Here is a 21,210-nt window from a genome sequence, read left to right as displayed (position 1 = left end):
AAGAACGCTTTAACAAATAAAAGTCACATGTAACCGAAAGCACATGTCCTTAAAAATGATGCACCATAACATGGAAAAATCCAACTGTGGGTCTAAATTAAAAACTGAACAATGCCGGTTTCTGTTAGAAAAACAGAATAATTCTTTTCAAAATAAGAGGAGAAAGAAATCGCTCCTCTAATTACCTCAATTAACCCCTCATCCACCACATCTGCAACACAGATGTGGTGGGCTATTTCCAAGGAAATACAATAGTAGTTGTACACTACTACATCAACATCAATGAGAATCATCTATCACACTCGGATAAATGGAGACACTGGATTGGAAACAAAGCTGCCAAACCAATAAGAGAGAGAGAGAGAGAGACCCTCCCACTCAGTCCAAGATTGTTTATGTTCGCAACGTAGCCATTATCGGTCATTAGCCCTGGGTCGCACAAACCCCCTGCACATTTTGGCACACAAAGCAGCACCAAACAGGCACGAGGCCTGTCACGAAGTGTAAAGCAGAGGGACAGCAGAAAACCAGTTCCAGATGCTCTTTCACAGCTTTGTTTGGTCAATGGTGACAATATTACAACCTGGCATTAGCTTACTCTCATCCAGTGATTGAATCCTGTAAAGCTGATCAGAAGTTAAAGCTGACATAATACAAGGCTGCCCCCTATGGGCCAAAGAGTGGCACCAACACTTTAGACCCGTCAGGCCTAAATAAGTAAAAGAAAATTATTCCTGAGTTTTTTTTTTTTTTCACACTGAACATTTGCTTGACACCCAAATGCATCAGTACTTTAGCTGATGATACGATATTAAAAATATCTGCTGTTTTCTACTAGATTTTATTTTGTAGCGTAGTATGACAATATATATAAAAACAAAATCCCTGTTTTTTTTTTTTACTGTTTCTAAGTCACCCTCCATCTCTAAATCACATCTTACAATATGTACAAATGATTTTTACCTCATTAAAATTAACAAAAGGAGGTTTCTCCTTTGGAATCAAACACATTAAAACTGGCATGACAGATAAAAACAAACAAGTGATGGCTTCATAGTGTCATTTTGAGACAGATTTTGAGTTAATATTGCCACCCTACATTTTCCTTCCCCATCCTTCATGTACCTCAGCTCTTCAACAAATCTCCTAAGTCGTAGGTGTCGAAGAAATCCGACACTCCCTCGCCATCCTCCAGGCTCCAGAGGTAATCGTCGTGGTCCAAAGGTGGAGAGAAGCTGACAAAGGGGGTGTTGGGGTCCGCTGTGAAGGAGGTGCCGGGAAGCTGGTCCTCTGTGATCTGGAGCAAGCTAGGTGGTAAACCCAGCAGACCCTCCACGTCTAATAGAGAGGAACTGGAGGCTGCAGCTGAGGAGGAGGCCGGGGCTGGTGCAGACATGTTGGCTGTGAAAGGAAATTTGTGAGATTTCTGTTTTTGTAGCACAGAGGCTTACTGCTGCTGCTAATATTCATATTACAGTGAATATTTACTGCAGAGAAATCAGTGCTGCAAGGCCCAGAGAAAACAAAACAAGCTGTGATCTCTTTTGTCAAAAAAGGCTCTTAACCTTTTAACTCCCAAAATGCACTTGGGCTGGTTAGTCAAGTTAATTTAGCATGTTTTCATGCAGTAACACTGCTATCACGGGATAGTGATAGTATCCTGTGACCATTTGACCATGTTAGATTTGGTGTGTTTGTAAAATTCTTACTGCAAAAATGCTATTTCATGCTATTTTTCTTTAGTTTGTCTGCTTATTGTTATCTTGCAAAGCGGTCAGTTTGTAATCGAATACATTTAAAATAATGGTCCCACAGTACGACAAAAACCCTTACGAATCCCCAGCTTACGTTCCACAGGCTCCTCTTTGACATTGTAGCTTGGTGGTGCCATTGGGTTTGCAGCTGGAGAGCCCATGGTTTGAGGGAATTCTTTTTTGGGAGTGATGGCACTCTTAACAGGGCTAGCATCTTCAAGACCCTCCTCTGGACACAGGTAGACTTCTATGGGTCCGTTTCTACTCTTTAAATAGATCTGTAATGACCCCTGCTGTAAGGAGAGAAAGAAACAAGATCCAAAAAATAAACATCTGTCTGATGAACATTAAAAGAAAAAAAAAGCTGTCTTGAAGAAGCGAAAGAAGAGGTGCCCTCACCACTCCCGCATCTGGCACCTCCAGCTTGGTCTCAGCAGGAGCTTTGACGGCGATGACCGTCTGGTCTCTGGCGATGGAACGGATGTCCTGGTACGTCACATAGCCCAACGTGCAGCATGGGGGTCAAGGGTTAACAACAGTAGAAATAATGCAGTGTGCATATAGATGCCAAAGACAAGACAACCCATAGCACTAGAGTGTAAAGGATATCTCTGGCTGTCTTTATATTCAGTCATCTGTTTGAGCTGCGATGTGCTGGACTGAATCAGTTCATCCAGAGACCTCTCCGCTCTCTCCAGGTCTCCCAGCTCTTTCCTCAAGGCACAGGCCTTCTCTCCTCCACTGGCACCACCTTCAAATACATCCCCGACCCTAGAAACATACAAAAAAATTCTGTTAATTATATATTATAGGTCTATGTCAGTTTGGTAATAAACTTTGAGCTCAGACAATAGGCACTCTACACAGTGGGGGAGTACAGAGGAGGTCACAGCCACTAGGGGGCAGTTATGTGGCGTGAGGATAATCACACTGAGCTGTGAGAATGCTGACATGCTGTATAGCCATTCTCTAGAACAGCTTTTAACATTTATTAATGTGTAATAATATGTGTATTATTAAACAGGTGTTCAAACTCAAAAACAGTGGAAAATACATTACACAGTGTTTGTATCGTTTGTATATATGCACTTATCTTTTTACAGAGCCATTTTACAAACTGAACAAATATGTGTTAATTCTTCCCCACTGTGTAAAAGAAATATATGGCCCTTTTCACACAGATAATAACACTCTAATGCTATGAAAGCCCCCTTTATTACGCTGCCTTTGCCTATTCACAAAATCAAATCAAGCCATGTACTGCACCCTGAGTGTGCTTTCAAAGGGCGTGCTAGTAGGTGTGCCTTCTGTTAATTGTCTTATGTGGGGTGATCCACATCCATCCCTCTGTTGTATTGTAAGAGGCTATAGTTTCTCTAACCGCTGGAGGAAGTGCCATGTTTTGTCTCCTCACTGCTGGAACGGAACAATTCTCAGCACTCAGTTTTAAGGGTCAATATGTTAATGAGCTGAACACATTAATGCACAGGTAGGTGATGATCTGTCACAGATTCCCATTTTATTTCAAATAAACCTATTCTCTCATTTGCATTTGGACTTACAGCCACTGGATGTTGTTCTTGGACTTCTTTCGGATGAGCTGGACTCCCTCTAGGACATTGGTGATGTCATATATGCGTCTCTTCTGCACCTCCAGGACTTCAGTGGCCCAGTTCAGATCGAGAACACCGTCAGGGGACTCGGCAATCAGACCCACGAATTTCTTGGTGAGCAGGCCCAACGAGGTGTCATAACGCGTCCGCTCACCCGGAGACTTTGGAGCTGAGAGGGAAAGACACCCAAATACGACACATTAGATAAGAACACAACTTTATAAAGATTCTTAATTCCTAAATCTACGCTGTGTACTTACTCCTTGGACTTGGTATCCTTGCTGCTATGCTGGCTTTCCCTTTTGGTGTGCGGAACTCTGGGAGGTAAAGAGGGTCCTCTAGATCCAGCTTCCTTTTAGCCTAGAGAGAAATAGTTTTCATTAAAAACCAAACTACTGGCTGAATCACAAGTTATGAGCTAGTGTTTAAATGCAATGCGTGGAACTGCAACATCAGTGCCGGCAGATAGGTTTAAAGAGGGTTTGTTGAAAAGTGCTGCGTTGTAAATGTGCCAACAACTCTCAAGTGCAGGAACAAAGCACCCCCCTACCCTCACCCTCACACTTTCCCAAAGCACTTCAAGAAAGGCTGATTTTGTGTGACCGTGGGTGGGTGGGTGGGTGGGCTCAATAGGCTTTCGACCCATTGCCTTCAAAACGCCAGGAAGTCCCTGCAATCACTCACAATGACCTCTCCTCCCCCCTCTCCTCTGTGCTTCTTTCTTTAAGGCACTCCACACACACACATGATTAACTGCAATGCATCATACACTTGGGCAGCTTCAATCCAGATCACACACACACACACACACACACACACACAACCTTTGTACACCGATATAAACTAAATATCTTCAAATGCCTTCCGCACTGGCCTATATTAGAAAAGTGAAAGTCACAGGGTCTGAGAGGGGCCTGCAGTCAATCATTCCCCTTGTGTGTGTAAATGCACCCACACACAAAAAAAAACACTGCGACTGTGACTGAGCTGCTGAGATGTGGGGGTTTTTAGGCAGACATTTGAGGCTGGTGGGTAATCTGAAAACTCACCTATCTTTATTGTCTCACACCCTCTCCTTTTGCCTGCAACAGTAACCCCCCCCCCACACCCCACCACCGCTTCAGCTGATTCAGCTAACAGGTTTAGGCAACTGGCTGCTTCAGAGAAGTGGTGAATTGACTTGTGTGGATGTGCCTGTGTCAACGAGTGCATAATGAAGGCCGCCATTGTCCCAGCGTGCTCCCTGACGCATCCACCTGTTGACTTGCGACATCTGGAGCTGCGCTTTTTAGCAGAGGGGCAGAATTTAATCCCTCCAGAAAACCTACCACAGGACAGCTACTTTAAAACAAAATGGCAATGTTTAATAAGACATCTTGTAGGGATTAAAAGTTGAGTTTTTAGTAGCTGTCACACACAGATGGTCAGAGTGAGGATGTACTGACTGTCTCCAGGCGATAACAGCTGTAGTTTAGAGAGAGTTGTCAGGCTTTGATAAACTCCACAGTCCCTTCACAACTTCCATGACCTCAATGTGCACATCAAGCTGCACCATGTCGACATTTTCACATCTACAATTTGAGTCAGAGCCACAGGCAGGGCGACGTGTTGTAAGAAGAGAAGCAACGGTTTTACCATGCAGCTGTATGAGGTAGGGTGGGGGCTTTGGTTGCTCCCCTTTTTGCATGAGGGATTTCTGTGGTGAGTCAACCATATTACACAAACACTATTACAACTATTGGAAAGAAAAGTGCAACCTGTTACAGGAATGTTGCCTGATCTAAGTTTGACCACCTGAACAGAGTTCAAACGATTTAAAAGATTTAAAATCTGTCCCAGTCTATTGTAGTTATGTATTTGTGCAGGCCGATTGCTTTAAAGAGAAACAGGAAAGGCCTGAGTCAGCTCCTCATTAGCCCTTTATCTCTAAAGACTTACAGTATCGCTCTCGCGTTTGCTTTAACCTCACCCCGCCTGCCCAGTTACACCCAAGCACCACACATGGCCTCTCCCCTCTGCTGTACATACTTTGCTTCATTCCCATCATCTCTGTTGTGGATGTTGAAATCTCTACATTGTCATTTCACACAGTCCCACGGTCACGTGCAGGACTTCTGCAGCCGGGCCTCTCCTCAAACCAACAAACCCTGCCGGTCAGGCTGCACGGGACTCTATCCAAGCCAAGGGCAAGTTACAGTATGCCTGCAAATATGTACCACTCTGTGAACAGAACCCCCTTCACTGCCACCACACCTTTAAAAAGAAAAAAAAAAACAATGGCTGCATGAGGACTGTCAACATGCATCTCAGGAGCTAAAAAAGAGAAGGGTGGATCTGCCCATTTGGGTGGCTGATGGGGGAAGGGGGGGACTTTGAAATGCAAAGCTGCCCCTATTGAGGACATGAGGACCAGAGTTGGCCTGAGGCCAGGGTAAAACAAGGTGAATGATAGGAAGAGAGCATGCAGTTGGGAATGTGACCAATATCACACCCCGGCATCAGTCTCAGTGGAGACGTGTGGGAGGGGGGTTCTCAGAAGGTAGAAGCTCAGCAAAGCATTTCCTTTAGCTAAAATAAAAGAGTGGTGGATTCTACACATTCCACAAAAGTCTGAGCACACGCACATGTGACATAAGCAGGGAATGACTGGGACATTGTTTCTGGTGAGCATGTGTCCAAACTGCCTTTTAGCTGTAGTGACCTCAGCTCACAGTAACCAGAGGAAAAAAAATGACTGATTCATTCAATTCATTCACTGGACTTCTGTAATACATTTACATCACTATCAAAACACACACAGGCTAAAACTCACTGATACACACCTTTTACTACAGTGACCATGATTAATCAGTAAAGGCTAACAACAATCACTGACACATTAACTTTTTGAAAGCACGTGCCACATGAGCAGACTTTGAGCAGATTGGGAACTCAAGCTTTTAATGTTAAACAAATCATCCCCCAGTCAAAACAGCTTACAAAAAAAAAAAAACAGCGGGCGTTGCTGGTATGTTGTTTAAGTTAAAGGAAGTGAGCTGAACATACAGAGGCAACATTTCCTGTAAACAGAACCCATGATTGAGCTTCACAGACGCTGTTGTGTCAGCAAGAGCATGAAGGAGACATCATGAAGATTTAAAATAATGTAATCGTATCAAATAGATTTTGCATGTTATATGCTACGGCTGGGCAGATGCACTACTTATGTGCTCCTTTTAAGCATAATCATAATGACACCCGTGCACCTCAGACCAAGTTTTAGAATTTTTGTCACCCGTTAACGAGTCATCTCATGTTTCCTCCCAATTATACTTTTAATTTGGTGGTAAAAGAAAAAAGTACACCTGTGACAGACAGCTCTCTTAAATTTACTCAAAAAAAACTGTGGTCACAACCACAGAAACTATTATCAATGTGACAACACACAACGCACAGGCCTCTTATCTGTACCCATAGACCCAGTTAGCGTACATGCCTAAATAAAAGTCATAAAGTCAACTTGGATATATAGATTCACCTTTGGACATGATAAACCAGGTGGCAGCCTCTTCCTCACTTTACTTATGTCCAACTAATCCTATTGAACGGTCTATTAGTGAACACAGGCTCAGAGGGCAGGGGGTTAAACATGAGATTTGGAGACCTTGTAGCTAGACTAGTGTAACCCCTAGTCTCGCTGCAATTCACTAAATCTGCAGAACGAACACAAACAACGGCAGGTGTGCAGGGCGCTAACACACTGCCGAGTGTGATCCAATCCTCTCAGATCAAGATTTTCTAATAATCCTCCAGTAACAAGACGTAAACTCAGTCACTAATGTGTAAATATATACCTGAACACACAAAAAAAAACTCCTGGGAAAACACACCAGTTGTCCGGTTATGACCTCTGACCCCTAACCTCCTCCTTACAGTGACAGGAACAGGTTACGCAGGTCCTGTGACAGGTGCACATGAGGCAGCTGTCTGCTGGTGCTGTCACAAATTACCAGTGACTGTGTGTGTGTGTGTGTGTGTGTGTGTGTGTGTGTGTATACATTAGGCGTCTTCCAGCAGCTCACTGACTGCTGTAAAAAACAAAAAAAAGCTGCACCATGGGGACACTTCTCATTCTTTTTCTACAAGATGGGGGCCCCCCATACAATATCAAGCACCCCCCCTCCCTCATCAAACACACGTAACACACACATGGCTGCTGGTTTTTGTCTTGCTACAGCTGGACTGCGGGGAGAAAGATGACACACAACGAAGAATGAGAGCACACAGCCTTCATGCAGCAGTCACACTGACTCCTCTGTGGCTTATCGCGTCAAAACATATTTGAATGCGCCCTGATCATGCCACTGGGAAGCATTCATTCCCCCCGACACACAGACACACACACACACTGTACAGGACACATAGTTATTAAGCAGCAACACAGAAGTGTATTGTTGTGTGTATGTGTGTGTGTTTGATTCCCTACCGGCAGGCGCCCGGAGGATGATCTGATGGGTTTAGCTTCTGGTCCGTGGGGGGTTGAGTACAGGCTGTTGGCTCTTTGTTCGGCCGCTGCTGTGTTGCCGATCTGGGTGAAATAGCCGGCCGGTACCGTGTTCATCGGCGGACTAGACAATCCCGTGTGGAAGAAGTCGTTCTTCACTCCTCCGGAGGACAAAACCTTCAGCTTCTGCTGGGAGCACGGTAGCCCCACTGCTGACCGACCCGATGCCGGCGAGACGCCTTTGGGCATCCGCATCATTTTTCCTGAGTAAACTAGATGTAACCGTAGTGGTGAAGCGAAGGGAGAAGTGTGCTTTTAAACACTGACCTGCTAAATCTGCTAATAGCAAGGTGCGGCTAGTTACTATAGGAATATAACAATAACAACACCCGCAGCAAAAATAGCCAATAAAATGCAAACATGCACACCTTATATGTGCAATATAACCGTATTTTATGATTATATTCGTTAGTACACAGAGCAGACGGGTCGCTGTTGTTATCCTTTGTCCTATAACATAAGTGCAAAGGAAACTTGTCTTACCAGTTATTAGGAACTGATCCTATATATAAACTATTTATAAAGTCCAGGATTTACAGTCCGTTAACAAGTGTGGCCTCCCTGAGATCCGCTTCAAGCTGGAGGTTTTGAACGGCTACTGTGACTCCCTCTGATGCTGAATCCGACCCAGTGTGTGCCTCCTGCACGTCCACCTCAGAGCTCCTCTCTCCATACAAGAGGACAAGAGCTGGGGAAGGGAAGAACAGTCTTTTTAGCGCCAAACTTGGTCCCGCGAAATTTAGATCTCCCGCGGTTAGAAGTCGCTTCGGATTGGCTGCCGGCACGTTCGGCTTGTCATATTTGCATAAAACAGTTGTACGAGGAAGGGAGCTGATCCCCCCCTCCCCTTAAAGGGACAGTAGCGTGATTTTGAGACATGATGTTCTTTATTAACAATTTAGTTATGGAGACAATGAGCATCAGTCCAGGCTGTATATTCACTCATACATTACAGAAGTATATTTTTTTTTCTGGATATTACAAAAAACTATAAGCAATAAATACTTAATATTTGCCTGTTTATTAATACAAAACTTATCTTGTTGTTTAGGCATGTTGTTTGACTCAATAAAAATTGTATTAAAACTTTCTGGAATACCATAAACAAAGAAAAATAATTCTCAATACACACTTTTGAATTAAATTCAAATATTTAATGTATTAACAATGAATTTTGTCGTTGTGAAGAAGTGGAGCAGTCCATTCAAATAGAGGAGTTAGAAAGTAGGCACTTTATTAAAAACAGAGTTAGTAAAAATAATATATGAATATATTTAGATAACAAGTAACTATGTATAGTGTCCTTTTGGAGGATATGTATGTAGTAAGAATCACTTGTCTTATTATCTGTGTGGGTATTGTGATGAAAGTGCATATCAGCCTGTTGCAAGGTGTTGCTGGGGATAGTTTGTATATGATAATTGGATTCACCCAGCACCACTCTTGCTTATTGGCTCAGAGGAGATATTGAAAGAAAACACCCCCTCCCCCATCTACAGCTACCAAACCCAAGCCATATGACTTGACCCCCATTGGCCAAGACAAAGTAGACCCTCAGACATACAGAGCCTATTGTCAGGCCTTCGATATGAGCTACATTTAAAATAAAACAAATCATAAATTCATTATTCATCCTTGCTGTTTTCTTAATATTGTACACCAAGACTTTGAACAATGAATAAGTGTGAGGGGGGGAAAAGCTGACACGGTGGCTTGCTGCTTATTACACTGGATTAGACCAGAAGATAATTCTTAATTGTCAGCTGGACAAGAAATTTGCTTAGTTCACCACGCAGTATACAACTAGAGGCTGCAGAGTGATCGCCACACAGTGTAACTTCAACCATCCACACTTTCTGTTTCTTCCTCTTTTACACCACACTGCCATTTTTTTATTTGCCCTGTTGCATAATCTCCAGTAATGGGGGTTTCAGAGTTGTGATTTATTCAGATTGAAAGAATTGTTCATGCAAAATTTCAGGATATTGCATGAGTCCAAGCTTGCTCAATTAGATTGGACTCCATTTAGAAAGCTTTAGTCAGGAACTACTGCTGACGATTTATAACTATAATGCTTTCAGGACAAATACAATAAATCTGTGAACCCATGAGCAGTATAAAGTTCATATTGTCAAATGTTAAACTATGAAAATATGCTGAAATTAGCATTATTAACATACTTTGATTATATGCCCCCCTTGAAGACTGTTTATCATCGGCTTTCACCTCTGAATAGATCATTCAAGTTTGCATTAGTTTATATATATGTTAACATGCTCATGTGCACACATTAGACCAACACGAAACAGTCACATATATACAGGAGCTGTTGGTTGCCACAAGTTAAAACTCGTTCATGGCCTCTAAGTCAGTCGTCTTTAGATTATACTGTGTCTAATGCCTCTTCCCTGCATGCACAGTGCTCTGCCTTATGTTAAAAAAGAAGCTTATCATGTGTTTAGAATTCATACATTCCTGAGATGTCAAGAGGACACACGATGATGCTACAATAAGTCCTCATGCAACATCCCCATCTTGTGGTATGGACTGGCAGACACACACGCACACTCACTTCCAGTTACTTGGAGGCAAGGAACCCATATGTTTATATGGGAAAATAGCAGTAGTAGTAGTAAGAGTGTCAATAAGGTGTTGATACTTCTTTAAATTCATTTACATACCATTGCTTGTGCTTGTAATGTGCATTTAGGTGTTGGTGGAGTGCTGTTCCCTTATTAGCATAGCTGATATGAGGGACAAAAAAACCCAATAATGTACAAAAAACAGGTTATTTGACCTTTAACAAACTTTTGGGCCTTAACTATTTTGCCTGCGTTTTACCTGCCTGAACAAAAACATCTGTTCACCAATGTCACGCCGAACATAGACAATATGACTCCCATTGAGCTCTTTACAATGACCTCTCTCCTGGTTCTTCTTATTTACAATACACATTGTAACATACTTTGAAGCAGAGGCAGAGCTGGGAAACTGCACTGATGGATGATGGATGATCTGAGGAATCAGATAATCAGTACTATTTTTTTTACATCTCTGCTCTAAACATACATTTATATTTTTAACCAGTTTTGTGTTCTTAGAAATGTTTTTTTTTTTTTACATCATCCTACACTGTGTGGTATTTAATAATAATAATAATGCATTAGTCTTATATTGCGCTTTTCTGCTCTGTTGGGCAGGCACTCAAAGCGCTTACATTGAGATGCATTATTCTTTCACACCACATTCACACAGTGGCAGTGGTAAGCTACCAGTGGTAGCCACAGCTCCCCAGGGGGAGACTGACGGAGACGTGGCTGCCAAGGTGCGCCTACGGCCTCTCCAACCACCGCCGATTCATTCATACACATTCATACACCAGTGAGTGCACTGGAGGCAATGCGGGTAAAGTGCCTTGCCCAAGGACACACAATGACTACAGAGCTGGGGTCAAACCGCCGACCCTCCGGTTATTGGACAACCCTGCTCTACCACTGCTGCAGTATTTTGCCATTTGAAAACTAAATTCTAATGATTATATTATGATTTATAAATAATGATAAACATTATATTTTGACATTCTTATGTGGATGTGCCTTACAGAAACAACTTTAGGTAAACTAATTAAGTAGTAATGGTTGAGACACACACACACACACACACATTTGCAGTGTATAGTTTATATACTGATCAGACATAAAATGATGACCACTAACATGTGAAGTCAATAACACAGATTGTCTCTTCATCATGGCACGTGTTGCTTGGTGGGATATATTAGGCAGCAAGTGAACAGTTTGCCCTCAAATTTGATATGTTAGAAGCAGGAAAAATGCTCATAATGATTTTAAATGAGTTTAACAAGAGCTAAACTGTGATGGCTAGATGACTGGGTCAAAGCATCTCCAAAACTGAAGCTCTTGTAGAGTGTTCCCGGTCTGCAGTAGTCAGTATCTATCAAAAGTGGTCCAAGGAATGACCAGTAGTGCACTGGAGTCAGGGTCATGGGTAGCCAGTGTTCATGTGGGGAGTGAAGGCTGGCCTGTGTGGTTCAATCAACCGGACAAGCTAATGTTGCTCGAATTGCTTAAGAAGTCAATGCTGGTTCTGATAGGAAGGAGTCAAAATATACAGTGCATTGCAGTTTGTTGTTTATGGGGCTGCATAGCTGCAGACCAGCCAGGGTGCCCACATTGATCCCTGTCCACAGCCAAAACCACAATGGGCACGTGAGCATCAGAACTGGACCATGAAGCAATGAAAGAAGGTGGTTCGATCTGATGAATCATATTTTCTTTTACCTCATGTGGATGGCTCAGTGTGTGTGTGTGTGTGTGTGTGTGTGTGTCGCTTACCTGAGGAACACATGGCACCATGATGCACTAATGGAAGTAGGCAGGCCGGCGGAGGCAGTGTGCTGCTTTGGGCAAAGTTCTGCTGGGAAACCTTGGGTCCAGTCATCCACGTGGATGTTACTCTGACATATACCATCTACTTGAACATTGTTGCTGACCATGTACACTCTTTCATGGAAATGGTAGTCCTTGATGGCTGTGGCCTCTTTCAGCAGGATGATGTGCTGTGAACACAAAGCGAAAATGGTTCAGGAATGGTTTGAGGAGCACAACAAATTTGAGGTGTGGACTTGGCCTCCAAATTTCAAGATATCAATCTAATTAGGCATCTGCAGGATGGAATGGAAAAAACCCGTCCAATCCATGGAGGCCCCACAACTTGCAACTTATGGGACTTAAAGGATCTGCTGCTAACATCTTGGTGCCACATACCACAGCACATGTTCAGGTGTCTAGTGGAGTCTATGCCCAATGGGTCAGGGCTGTTTTGACATCAAAAATGGGACCAACACAATTTTAGATAGGTGGTCACAATGCAACACCTGATCAATGTATAGTTATCAGTATAAAACAAAGCACGCTCTACTTTTAAAGTACATTTGCTGCCCACAGACCTTGAACCAGAACCCAGTTGGGAGCTGGGAACCTATTCCAGCAGAAAACTACAGGACTCCCCCACTGACATGCACAGCTGCAGTCAGTTAAGAATCACTAATCATCCCAACATATATGTCGTTGCCTGTCTACAAAGGCAGAATTCATTGTAATTCAATACAATATTGTCTCAACTATGAGCCAATAATGACTCATTTTGACCACTAGATGGAGCTGCAGCTTCATTATTTGCAGCAAAGGCCAAACATTCCAACTAGGTCAAATTGTTCAATACTGCAATAAACAAGAGAATGATGTTTTTGTTTTGTTGTTGCTTCTTTTGGTTTAGTAAGACTATAAATAAAAAAGACAAGCCGTTAAAAAGCACAACACTTCTCTTTAATGCACGTAATGCTCCAGATGAGGCACTGGTGGTCACGGCCAACATCTAATTCCTGAAATTCCAAGAAAGTCCACAAGGCAGAGCAGTTTGTACCAGATAAGTGTAAGTAAAATGTATTATTAGAGCATGGCTTCTAAATAAAGCTTCAAACACACACACACTTGACCTATTAAAGACTCAGAGGCATGCTCTTTAGATATTTTTAATTAATGCTACCCAAGTGAGGATGCTCTTCTGCATTTGTTCTAATCTGATGTCATGAATGGAGAAAACAAGATTTCCCTGCTCAGCATTTATATGGCACAGTTGCTTTAAATTGGTTTTAACTCTTCATTGGAAAAACTTGAAGCACTCACAGGAAACTCCCCTTTCGTTTGATTTCCAACCACTCAACCTCAAGATTCATCTCAATGCATCCTGTTGTATCAGCATTTCATTGTCATCCAGGGCCAACCAGAAAGTCGCGTCAGCATCACATCTCATTCACTGTTTCATACCAAAACACGACACACCTGCCAAACCGCTTAACAACATGTTTTTTTTTATTTCATTACATAACATACAAAGCAAACTTTTATAATAAAGAGTTTATGAAACTCACAGAACATTGTCTGTAGAAATAACACAATCCCTACAAACATTTACAATTAACTCTAGTATAGAGTTCTGATTACACCCAAGAAAACCCAAACTCCCATTCAAAAAGAAAAAATACGACATCCAAACTGACACACACCTCACATACCCACAGCAGATATGTACACATTCTTATGTTTCTCTAGATCATTAGAAAACATTTTTTTGGGGGGGTGATAATTACATGAGGTGATATAAGACATGGTGTAAAATATAGTTTCAGGATGGAGAGCAGCCCACAAAACAAAAACCAAAAAAAAAAAGTTTGTTTGGAATGTGACACAAAAATATAAGGAAATAAAATGTTAATGTAGCAAACATTTCTACTTCTATCTATAAGGAATCTGCTGGTCGCTTTCAGTTTCCAATCCTGGCTTCTGCTTTGGTGTGTTGATTTGTCTGTCCAGGGGCCAAAGAATGAGTCTCTGTTTTCTTGCTCATGTACTACTGTTGATCCCCACTCATCTAGGAAACAGTCCACTTTTTCTTTTTTTCTCTTTCTTTCTTTCTTTCTTTCTTCAAACCCTCCTCCTCCTCCTCCTTCTTCTTCTTCTTCTTCTTCTTCTTCTCTTTCTCAAATACCTATCCCACCCTTTCTGCCCCTCTTGTCCTCTTGCCCGGAGTGAAGTGGAGACATGTGTTTCCCTGCACCTGCATGGAGAGAAAGGAAGAAAAGTGAAGTCAGATCTCTCCCTCTCACCCTCCCCTCACTCCCTCCCTGCAGAGGGGAGCAGACAGACTGGCGCCTAGCATGGAACTTTCATTAACCCCAGGCAGATAGCAATGAATCCGCTACACAATCATTGGCCTGTCTAATTGGCAGCCATGGTGAATGTGGAGGAAAAGGTTACTTTCATTTCTTAACATAGAATTCTTACTTCTTACTCTCTTTTTATGTTGTGTTTCAAATTATTCATACTCAAAGTCAAAATGATATGAGTATTCCGAGCGCACGACGCAGATGGAGAACGTGCGTATTTACGCAAAGACCTTATCCTTTTTATTTCCATAAATCAGTAACATATTAAGATTGTTAAAAGAGAAATACGTACCATAAACTGCCATCCACATCCTAATGGCACACACGACCTTCTTCTTTGGAGAAATTGCGAGTAAGGTCCGCAGTCTGGACAGAAAGGAGAGAAGCAGTCTTAGAAACTGGAAATATTATTCTAGTTAATACAACAGTAAGAGGCTAAAGAGGGCTCAGAGGGGATCCACTGCTACCGATTCACCAGATACAATATCAGAAACATGCCCAAAGGTAGAGATTTAACATCCACTCAGCAAGATTTACGCTCATTATGTCGTATAAAGGAGAAATCAGTTGGTCAAAGAAACACCCCTCCACCCTACAGCCAGCATCTCCCCTCACCTTTATTGACAAAACCATCTCCGGCGCGGCTGCGTCCTCCGCCTCCAGCGCGATCTGAAGGTCGAAGATGTAGTCGATAACATGTTGCAGAATCTCCACCTGGCTCACGGACTTGTTCTGTGGGATGCTCGGAACCAACTCCTTCAGCTTAGAGTAGCAGTCGTTCATGTCGCACAGGGCGCTCACAGGCTCATCCAGACACGAGTGTTTATTCCGGTTGATGGCGAGACTCTGCTCTGAAATACAGCACACGGCCTTGTAGCAGCTCCTCACCGAACGGACGGGACTGATAGCTTTCATGGTAACAAAAACAAAAAGTGGCTGAAATGATAACGACGACAACAACAAGCGACGCAGGTTGACGTTTGGATGCGAGTTGCTTGATGAGCTCTTTCCTCGTTGAGATATCTGTCCTGAACAGCTACAGTGCTCTGACAGCGACGTACAGTTAGGGCTTTATACACTGCGCGCCCGCACACGCCTCCTTTCTCGCATCGGATTCTTATTGGCCAGTTTGGAGAACGAGCTCAATCTCATTGGCTGATGTCACCTTGTGGAAGGGCTGGAAAGAATGAGGAAATTAGGCAGGGATGCCTGAAGGGGATTGTCGATCAATTAGGTAGCTATCTTTTTCAGGTAGTGGTACTTATTTAAGATGGATTAAGTTCCCAAAGAAGGCCTCTTTAGGAGTAGAGAAGGTTTCCCAGTGAATGAGGATTAGTCTGAGGGGGTAATATGGGAATAATGGAAAGTGGCTGTTAAATTATTGATTTCACTTCTTTCTATCCCACCATGGATTTGGCACATCATCACACAGCAGCACATCTCAGGGATACTCTAACAGTTCCCAGGCCTTGTAATCACATCATTATTCTGAATCTATTTGGTACATATAAATAAATATTATAAGTTTACACGTGAGAAAACACAATACCAAAAACATGCCAGAACAAAAATAGAAAGTTGAAGATGATAATAAGCTTAATATAGGTAAAAGGTCAGTGGAAAATCAGATTATTTCTACATGAATCATTTATTTTGTTATGATAAAACATTTCATATTGTTACACATGCTGACCATCTATGTATTTGTAGCTTAAATTTTAATATAATTCATTAAATGTCTGCGCAATTAAAATGTCTCTTAGGCATATATCATCATGAGGCTGTATGCGCTCTGCCTGTCAGATCACTAGCAAAATATGAACTCTTTTGGGTGAAAGTGTTTCATAAAAGTTGGAGTTTTAACAATTCCAAATGTTCTCCCGTTTAGTTTACATCAAAGCACGTTCCGTTCTGCTCCTATTTGGGACTTATTTTCCCCTTTTCTCACAATCCTGTTTTGTGGAGGAATGCAGGCCTGAGCCAGCTGTGTGTCCTATCCCGGCCCAGCTGTGTTGATCTAACGCGCCAGTCCCAGACATGCTGGCGCCAGCCTCCCGACGTCATCCATTCACCCCGACGCGCACTCCCCTCTTTGGCAGACGGCCCGCCCTCCCCCGTGAACCAGCAGAGGGGAGAGAAGCAGAGGCGCTCGGAGATCGGATTGGCTGACCTGTTCTGTCAGTCACGGACATGGCACTACGCCCCCCCACCTCACGCCTCTCTGCTTTGGTTTACAGTTGGACTCTGAAAAATTAGAGGAAAATCTTTCCAAATAGTCTGCAACTTTTGTAATGATGACATAGCGCAGAGACGAATCTCTTCATGAAAAGGAACAGGGCTGAAGCGTTTAAATACCTCATCCACAGGAAAGAAAAGTCCATTTTATTAAAATTACAGTGACGGGCTCAGAGACTTTGTCATATTGCCTCAATAACCACAGTAGTAGTTGGTTAAGTGAGCAAGGTAAACACTGATTCTTATCTTTATTGTGGACACATTCGTGCGTAAATGCGCACGGCTGGAGATATCCTCCCAATTATACAGATGTTGGAGTCCCCCCGCTGCACCCCCCTACTTCGCTCCATTGACCTCATATGACAAGTCACTCACTTTAGAGCAAACCATAATATTGAACCGTGAGACTTCGATCCAGTGCTATTTTAACGATATATTAAGTGAGCGGAGCCGAGTATCCAAACAAGACTTTGACCTTAAATATCTTTGTTAAACATGTCAATGGGAGGACAAATATTGTTTCAAATTTCCCAAGTCTTGTGGGAAAATAATTGTTTGTGTGAGCAAAGTGAGTGAGCAAATTTACCAGGACTGGGAATTTGACAGAGATTTGGGAGGCCTCCATGTAGGAACAGAAGCAAACATCCAATGGGCAGTTTAATGATCCACAGAAGGCACTGACGGCAAATTCATACCTCATTTTTAGGAACTATTTCCAAGAAGTCAGAAAATGTCATCAGACATATTTTCCTCTGGTTCCCTGTCTGCAGATTCAAGAGCTCTCAATGCCTAAATATGTGTGGAACACACACACACACACACACACACACACACGCACTAGTGTGTCTGGGCAGGGATCAGGTGCTTGTCGGAAAGGCCCCGGACACAATCGGGTCTCTCTTTCAATGGATGGGAGAATTCCGAGCCCGGCGTCAGTGAGTCTGCCTCTCTCCCCGCCCTCCCTCACCCTCTCCCTGCTCCTCCGTGCAGCTGGACGCAGACAATCAAGCCATCAACAATCGCCACGCATAATTAGCAGCTCCCCCTCCTCTCTCCTTCTCTCTCTCTCTCTCTCTCCCTCTCTCTGTCTCAATTAAATTTAAGTCCACAAGCCTATATTTTATTTACTGCTAATTACTACCAAGGAAGGAAAAAAAACATCTTAAAATAATAACATGGCTTGTGCTTCTGTGTTTCCACGGGGTTTAGAGTCCAACCCTCTCCACACTTCTTTATCTCTCTGCGCACCTTAACATAAACAAAGTGTCTCCATTTACTTCTGCTGACAACAGACTGAGATGTAAAGTAATGAGGCCCATCTTGTGAGAGGGAGAAAGACAGAAGGAGGGCTGAACCACCACACTGTCATGTGGAGAGGCAGTGTTGTATACAGAAGAGTATCTTTTTCATCCACAAGTGCAAGCCCATCATGGGGAGATAATTAAGTGGCAAGACACACAGTGAAACTTAATTCTTTGTATCCCTGTGTGTGTGTGTGTGTGTGTGTGTGCGCTCATGTGTGTTATGCAGGATTCCTCCTCCTCTGCTCAGCGTTTTCTCTCCAGTCTTCCATCAAAGAGGTTTCAGTCCACTGCGTCAGCTTTGAACGGCCTACAGATCCCAAGCTTTTGTCCCAAGTGACCCAGGCAGTGACACAACATTTTATGCACACTGTTGTTCTGTATCAGTCACTTGTTATTTATGTTTGGCTCTCTTGTTCAGGCTTGTGCGTAATGATGTTGCTGGATCTGTAAACCAGAGGGTAACTGATGTATCAGGAAATTATCTCATTATCTCACCACTCATTGATTCATGCACTCTCCCACACTGTGGTTGTGAGGCAGAAGGGCACACACTCGGATCATAGGATTATGTTTGAGCAATTTATTCTATGACACAATGGCTGTTTAATATACGTTGCTTGAACCTTACTTCAACACATTTTTGGCCTAGTTGTAACCTCTAATGCTGAGAGATAAAATAGTGCAAAAAAGTGCAAAAACTGCAGTTTCTCAAATGGCCACTTGAGGCTAGTGCCAAAAGTGAGTCAATCGCCATAGGCCACTATGTTAACATAGCTAACTTTACAGCAGTATTAAGGCTGATTTATGGTATCGTGTTGGCGTCCATGTCCATAGCTCTATGCAGAGTGAAGGATTATGGGAATTTAGCCGATGTAGATGCTACAGAGACACAATTATGTGCAACAGCATGTCCCCCTTGGTAAGGATACATTACAGAAGTCGAGTGCTACCTGGTACAAAAGACGTAACAACAAAGTAGCACGGCAAAGCAAAAGCACAGAGATCAACACAACACTCTGTATCACTCCAATGTTTGTTGTGGCAAACACAAAAACACCTATAATTGTTACACTGTATTTTTGAGACTGATGCTATGGTACAAGGACCAATTACAACAGGAAAATGTACATCTGCAAAGCTCTGCATTGTGCCAATGCAAGACCAGTGCAGTGCAGAGGCCCCATTCACGCCTCCTGTTTGCTGCAGTGCTGTTGCACTTGTAATGCACCTCGCCGCGTAAACTGCTTCTTATTGCTTCTGAGCCAGCATCAGAGGGAGTAACAGAAGCAGATGAACAAAAAAGTAAACATGGCTTTTTTACTACTATACTGCTTTAAACATGGCTTTCAGTTTTCCAGTACAGTATAAGCCAAATATATTTGGTAACATGTTATCCTATAAAGAAGAGCTCCACTAACCATATTTGACAGAAATACAGTGTATCCAGCATGCATTTTAAAATTCCTAATAAATCATACTGCCCACTGTGGGAACTGAGCTGCCCTTGTTATCATGTTGTCAGGTGGCTGGCTCTGTCCATGTCCTTGAACGTGAAGATGTTCCTGCCGTCTCTCCGTGGAACTGTACAGCAGATGGGACGCCCACAGCAGAAGGCCATAAAACCCATGGTCACCACACACAAGAGGCCAAAACAAGCTGAGCATAACGTTCAGCGTGACTGTACGAGTGGAGAGCCCGCCAGGTGCTGGTCACACTATTGTTTTGTCGTTTTCATCAGCTGACTGGAACAGTTGGTTTATTCTGCAGCCGCCCCAATGAGGATAAACATCTGGCTTTGTGTAAGCAAGGCCAGACTCGGTTGGTGACTGTGGTTGGTTGGAGTCTGTTGGTGTGGGCGAGCGTGATCTGATTAGTCACAACACCTTCCATCCAACTTGAAACAGGTTTTGAGATTTATGACTATTTTTTTTTTTTGCTGCATGTAAAGAAGACGGAAGAAGAAGACAGAGTTTGGAGATTACTACCAGAGGATGACTGTATAATTATTATTATTATTTTTTACAAATGCTCTTGTGTAATTGCTGCTGTGTTGCAAAGGGGAATATTTGTGGTAAAGGCACTATGGTAAAGGTAACTATGCCCTGAACCAGATCCAATACAATGTGGTCAACACATAAAGGGTGTTTAAAACCAAGTCCACTTGACTGCATGATCTGTTTGTTTAAATACATCCAAGACAGTAAGAGGAGACGCCTGCAAGAGGACACAGACATGGAAACAATCTCAGTATTTTTAAGCAATTACAGTGCAGTGTTAAGTTGCAACGGAAAAAAAGGTTGACTGACTTTTAATACCAGCACTGACAATAGCCAAGATATTAAAAAATAACATATTGATATTATGTTAATACAACACACATGCCATATGACAATGGTGTGTAAATAATTGTGGCTTTAATAAAGAGAAGACACGGAATGCATGAGAAAGATGGAGAGATACAAACAGGAAATGAATTTGTGTGATCAGGAAGTCCAGCGGAGAGAACAAGCGGAGAGAGCGTGGACTCCGGGGCGACTGACAGAAAGAGGGATTGACAGAAAGAAACGATGTAGAGGGGTCTCACGCTGCTGCAGGGGTTCAGCTGGTCAGGCTTCACAGAGACACGCACACAGAGGCCATTAGGTCCCTGGTGGGTATCTCTGCACCTGTGTGTGTGTCATGGATTTCTAGGTCAAGTAGGTCCCTGAAATCTAAGATGAACCACAGCAGTGACTTTCTCCTTCTGTCACTGACATTGTGCTCTTCTACCCCCCCACCCCTCCCTTCACACACACACACACACACACACACTTGCCACCCCTCCCTGTCTGTTTCTTGTGCTACTAATGAATTGAAACAGTGCGGACTGGGACATGATACACAGCTGATTTCCCCCACTCCTTCACACACATCACAAACACACACGTACCCTTTCTTAATCTGGGTCACTGGTCCCCCTCCTGGTCACCCCTGACGGACCCCTCCAGACGAAAGGGGGCAGAGTGGGAGCAGA

At 43.0% G+C, this 21,210-nt stretch overlaps 3 protein-coding genes across 4 annotated transcripts in view; all 3 read right to left on the bottom strand.

The window, feature by feature from the left end:
* On the bottom strand, positions 1–8,575 carry e2f2 (E2F transcription factor 2). 2 transcript variants are annotated; one of them, XM_028395021.1, is made up of 8 exons: positions 8,394–8,575; positions 7,833–8,122; positions 3,628–3,727; positions 3,317–3,536; positions 2,364–2,525; positions 2,154–2,262; positions 1,849–2,047; positions 1–1,401 (listed from the first exon to the last, which is right to left on the bottom strand). In XM_028395021.1, exons 2-8 carry the CDS (start codon positions 8,106–8,108, stop codon positions 1,127–1,129), a joined length of 1,341 nt encoding a protein of 446 aa, XP_028250822.1. In that variant the 5' UTR covers positions 8,109–8,122; positions 8,394–8,575; the 3' UTR covers positions 1–1,126. The 2 variants fall into 2 exon arrangements, with proteins under 2 accessions (XP_028250822.1, XP_028250820.1); XM_028395019.1 differs by having other exon boundaries at positions 7,833–8,575.
* Positions 8,576–13,786: 5,211 nt separating this feature from the next.
* id3 (inhibitor of DNA binding 3) lies at positions 13,787–15,715 on the bottom strand. Its single transcript, XM_028395023.1, has 3 exons — positions 15,274–15,715; positions 14,951–15,024; positions 13,787–14,549 (listed from the first exon to the last, which is right to left on the bottom strand). Exons 1-2 carry the CDS (start codon positions 15,571–15,573, stop codon positions 14,971–14,973), a joined length of 354 nt encoding a protein of 117 aa, XP_028250824.1. The 5' UTR covers positions 15,574–15,715; the 3' UTR covers positions 13,787–14,549; positions 14,951–14,970.
* Positions 15,716–19,431: 3,716 nt separating this feature from the next.
* Positions 19,432–21,210, bottom strand: part of msrab (methionine sulfoxide reductase Ab) — a 47,733-nt gene continuing 45,954 nt past the window's right edge. Inside the window, exon 7 of the mRNA XM_028395022.1 lies at positions 19,432–20,133. The gene's annotated coding sequence lies outside the window, so the exon portion shown is untranslated. The remainder of the gene's footprint in view (positions 20,134–21,210) is intronic.

This window comes from Parambassis ranga, chromosome 22 (assembly GCF_900634625.1).
Source record: "Parambassis ranga chromosome 22, fParRan2.1, whole genome shotgun sequence".
NCBI lineage: Eukaryota > Metazoa > Chordata > Actinopteri > Ambassidae > Parambassis > Parambassis ranga.
This window is presented reverse-complemented; position numbering and strand designations above follow the sequence as displayed.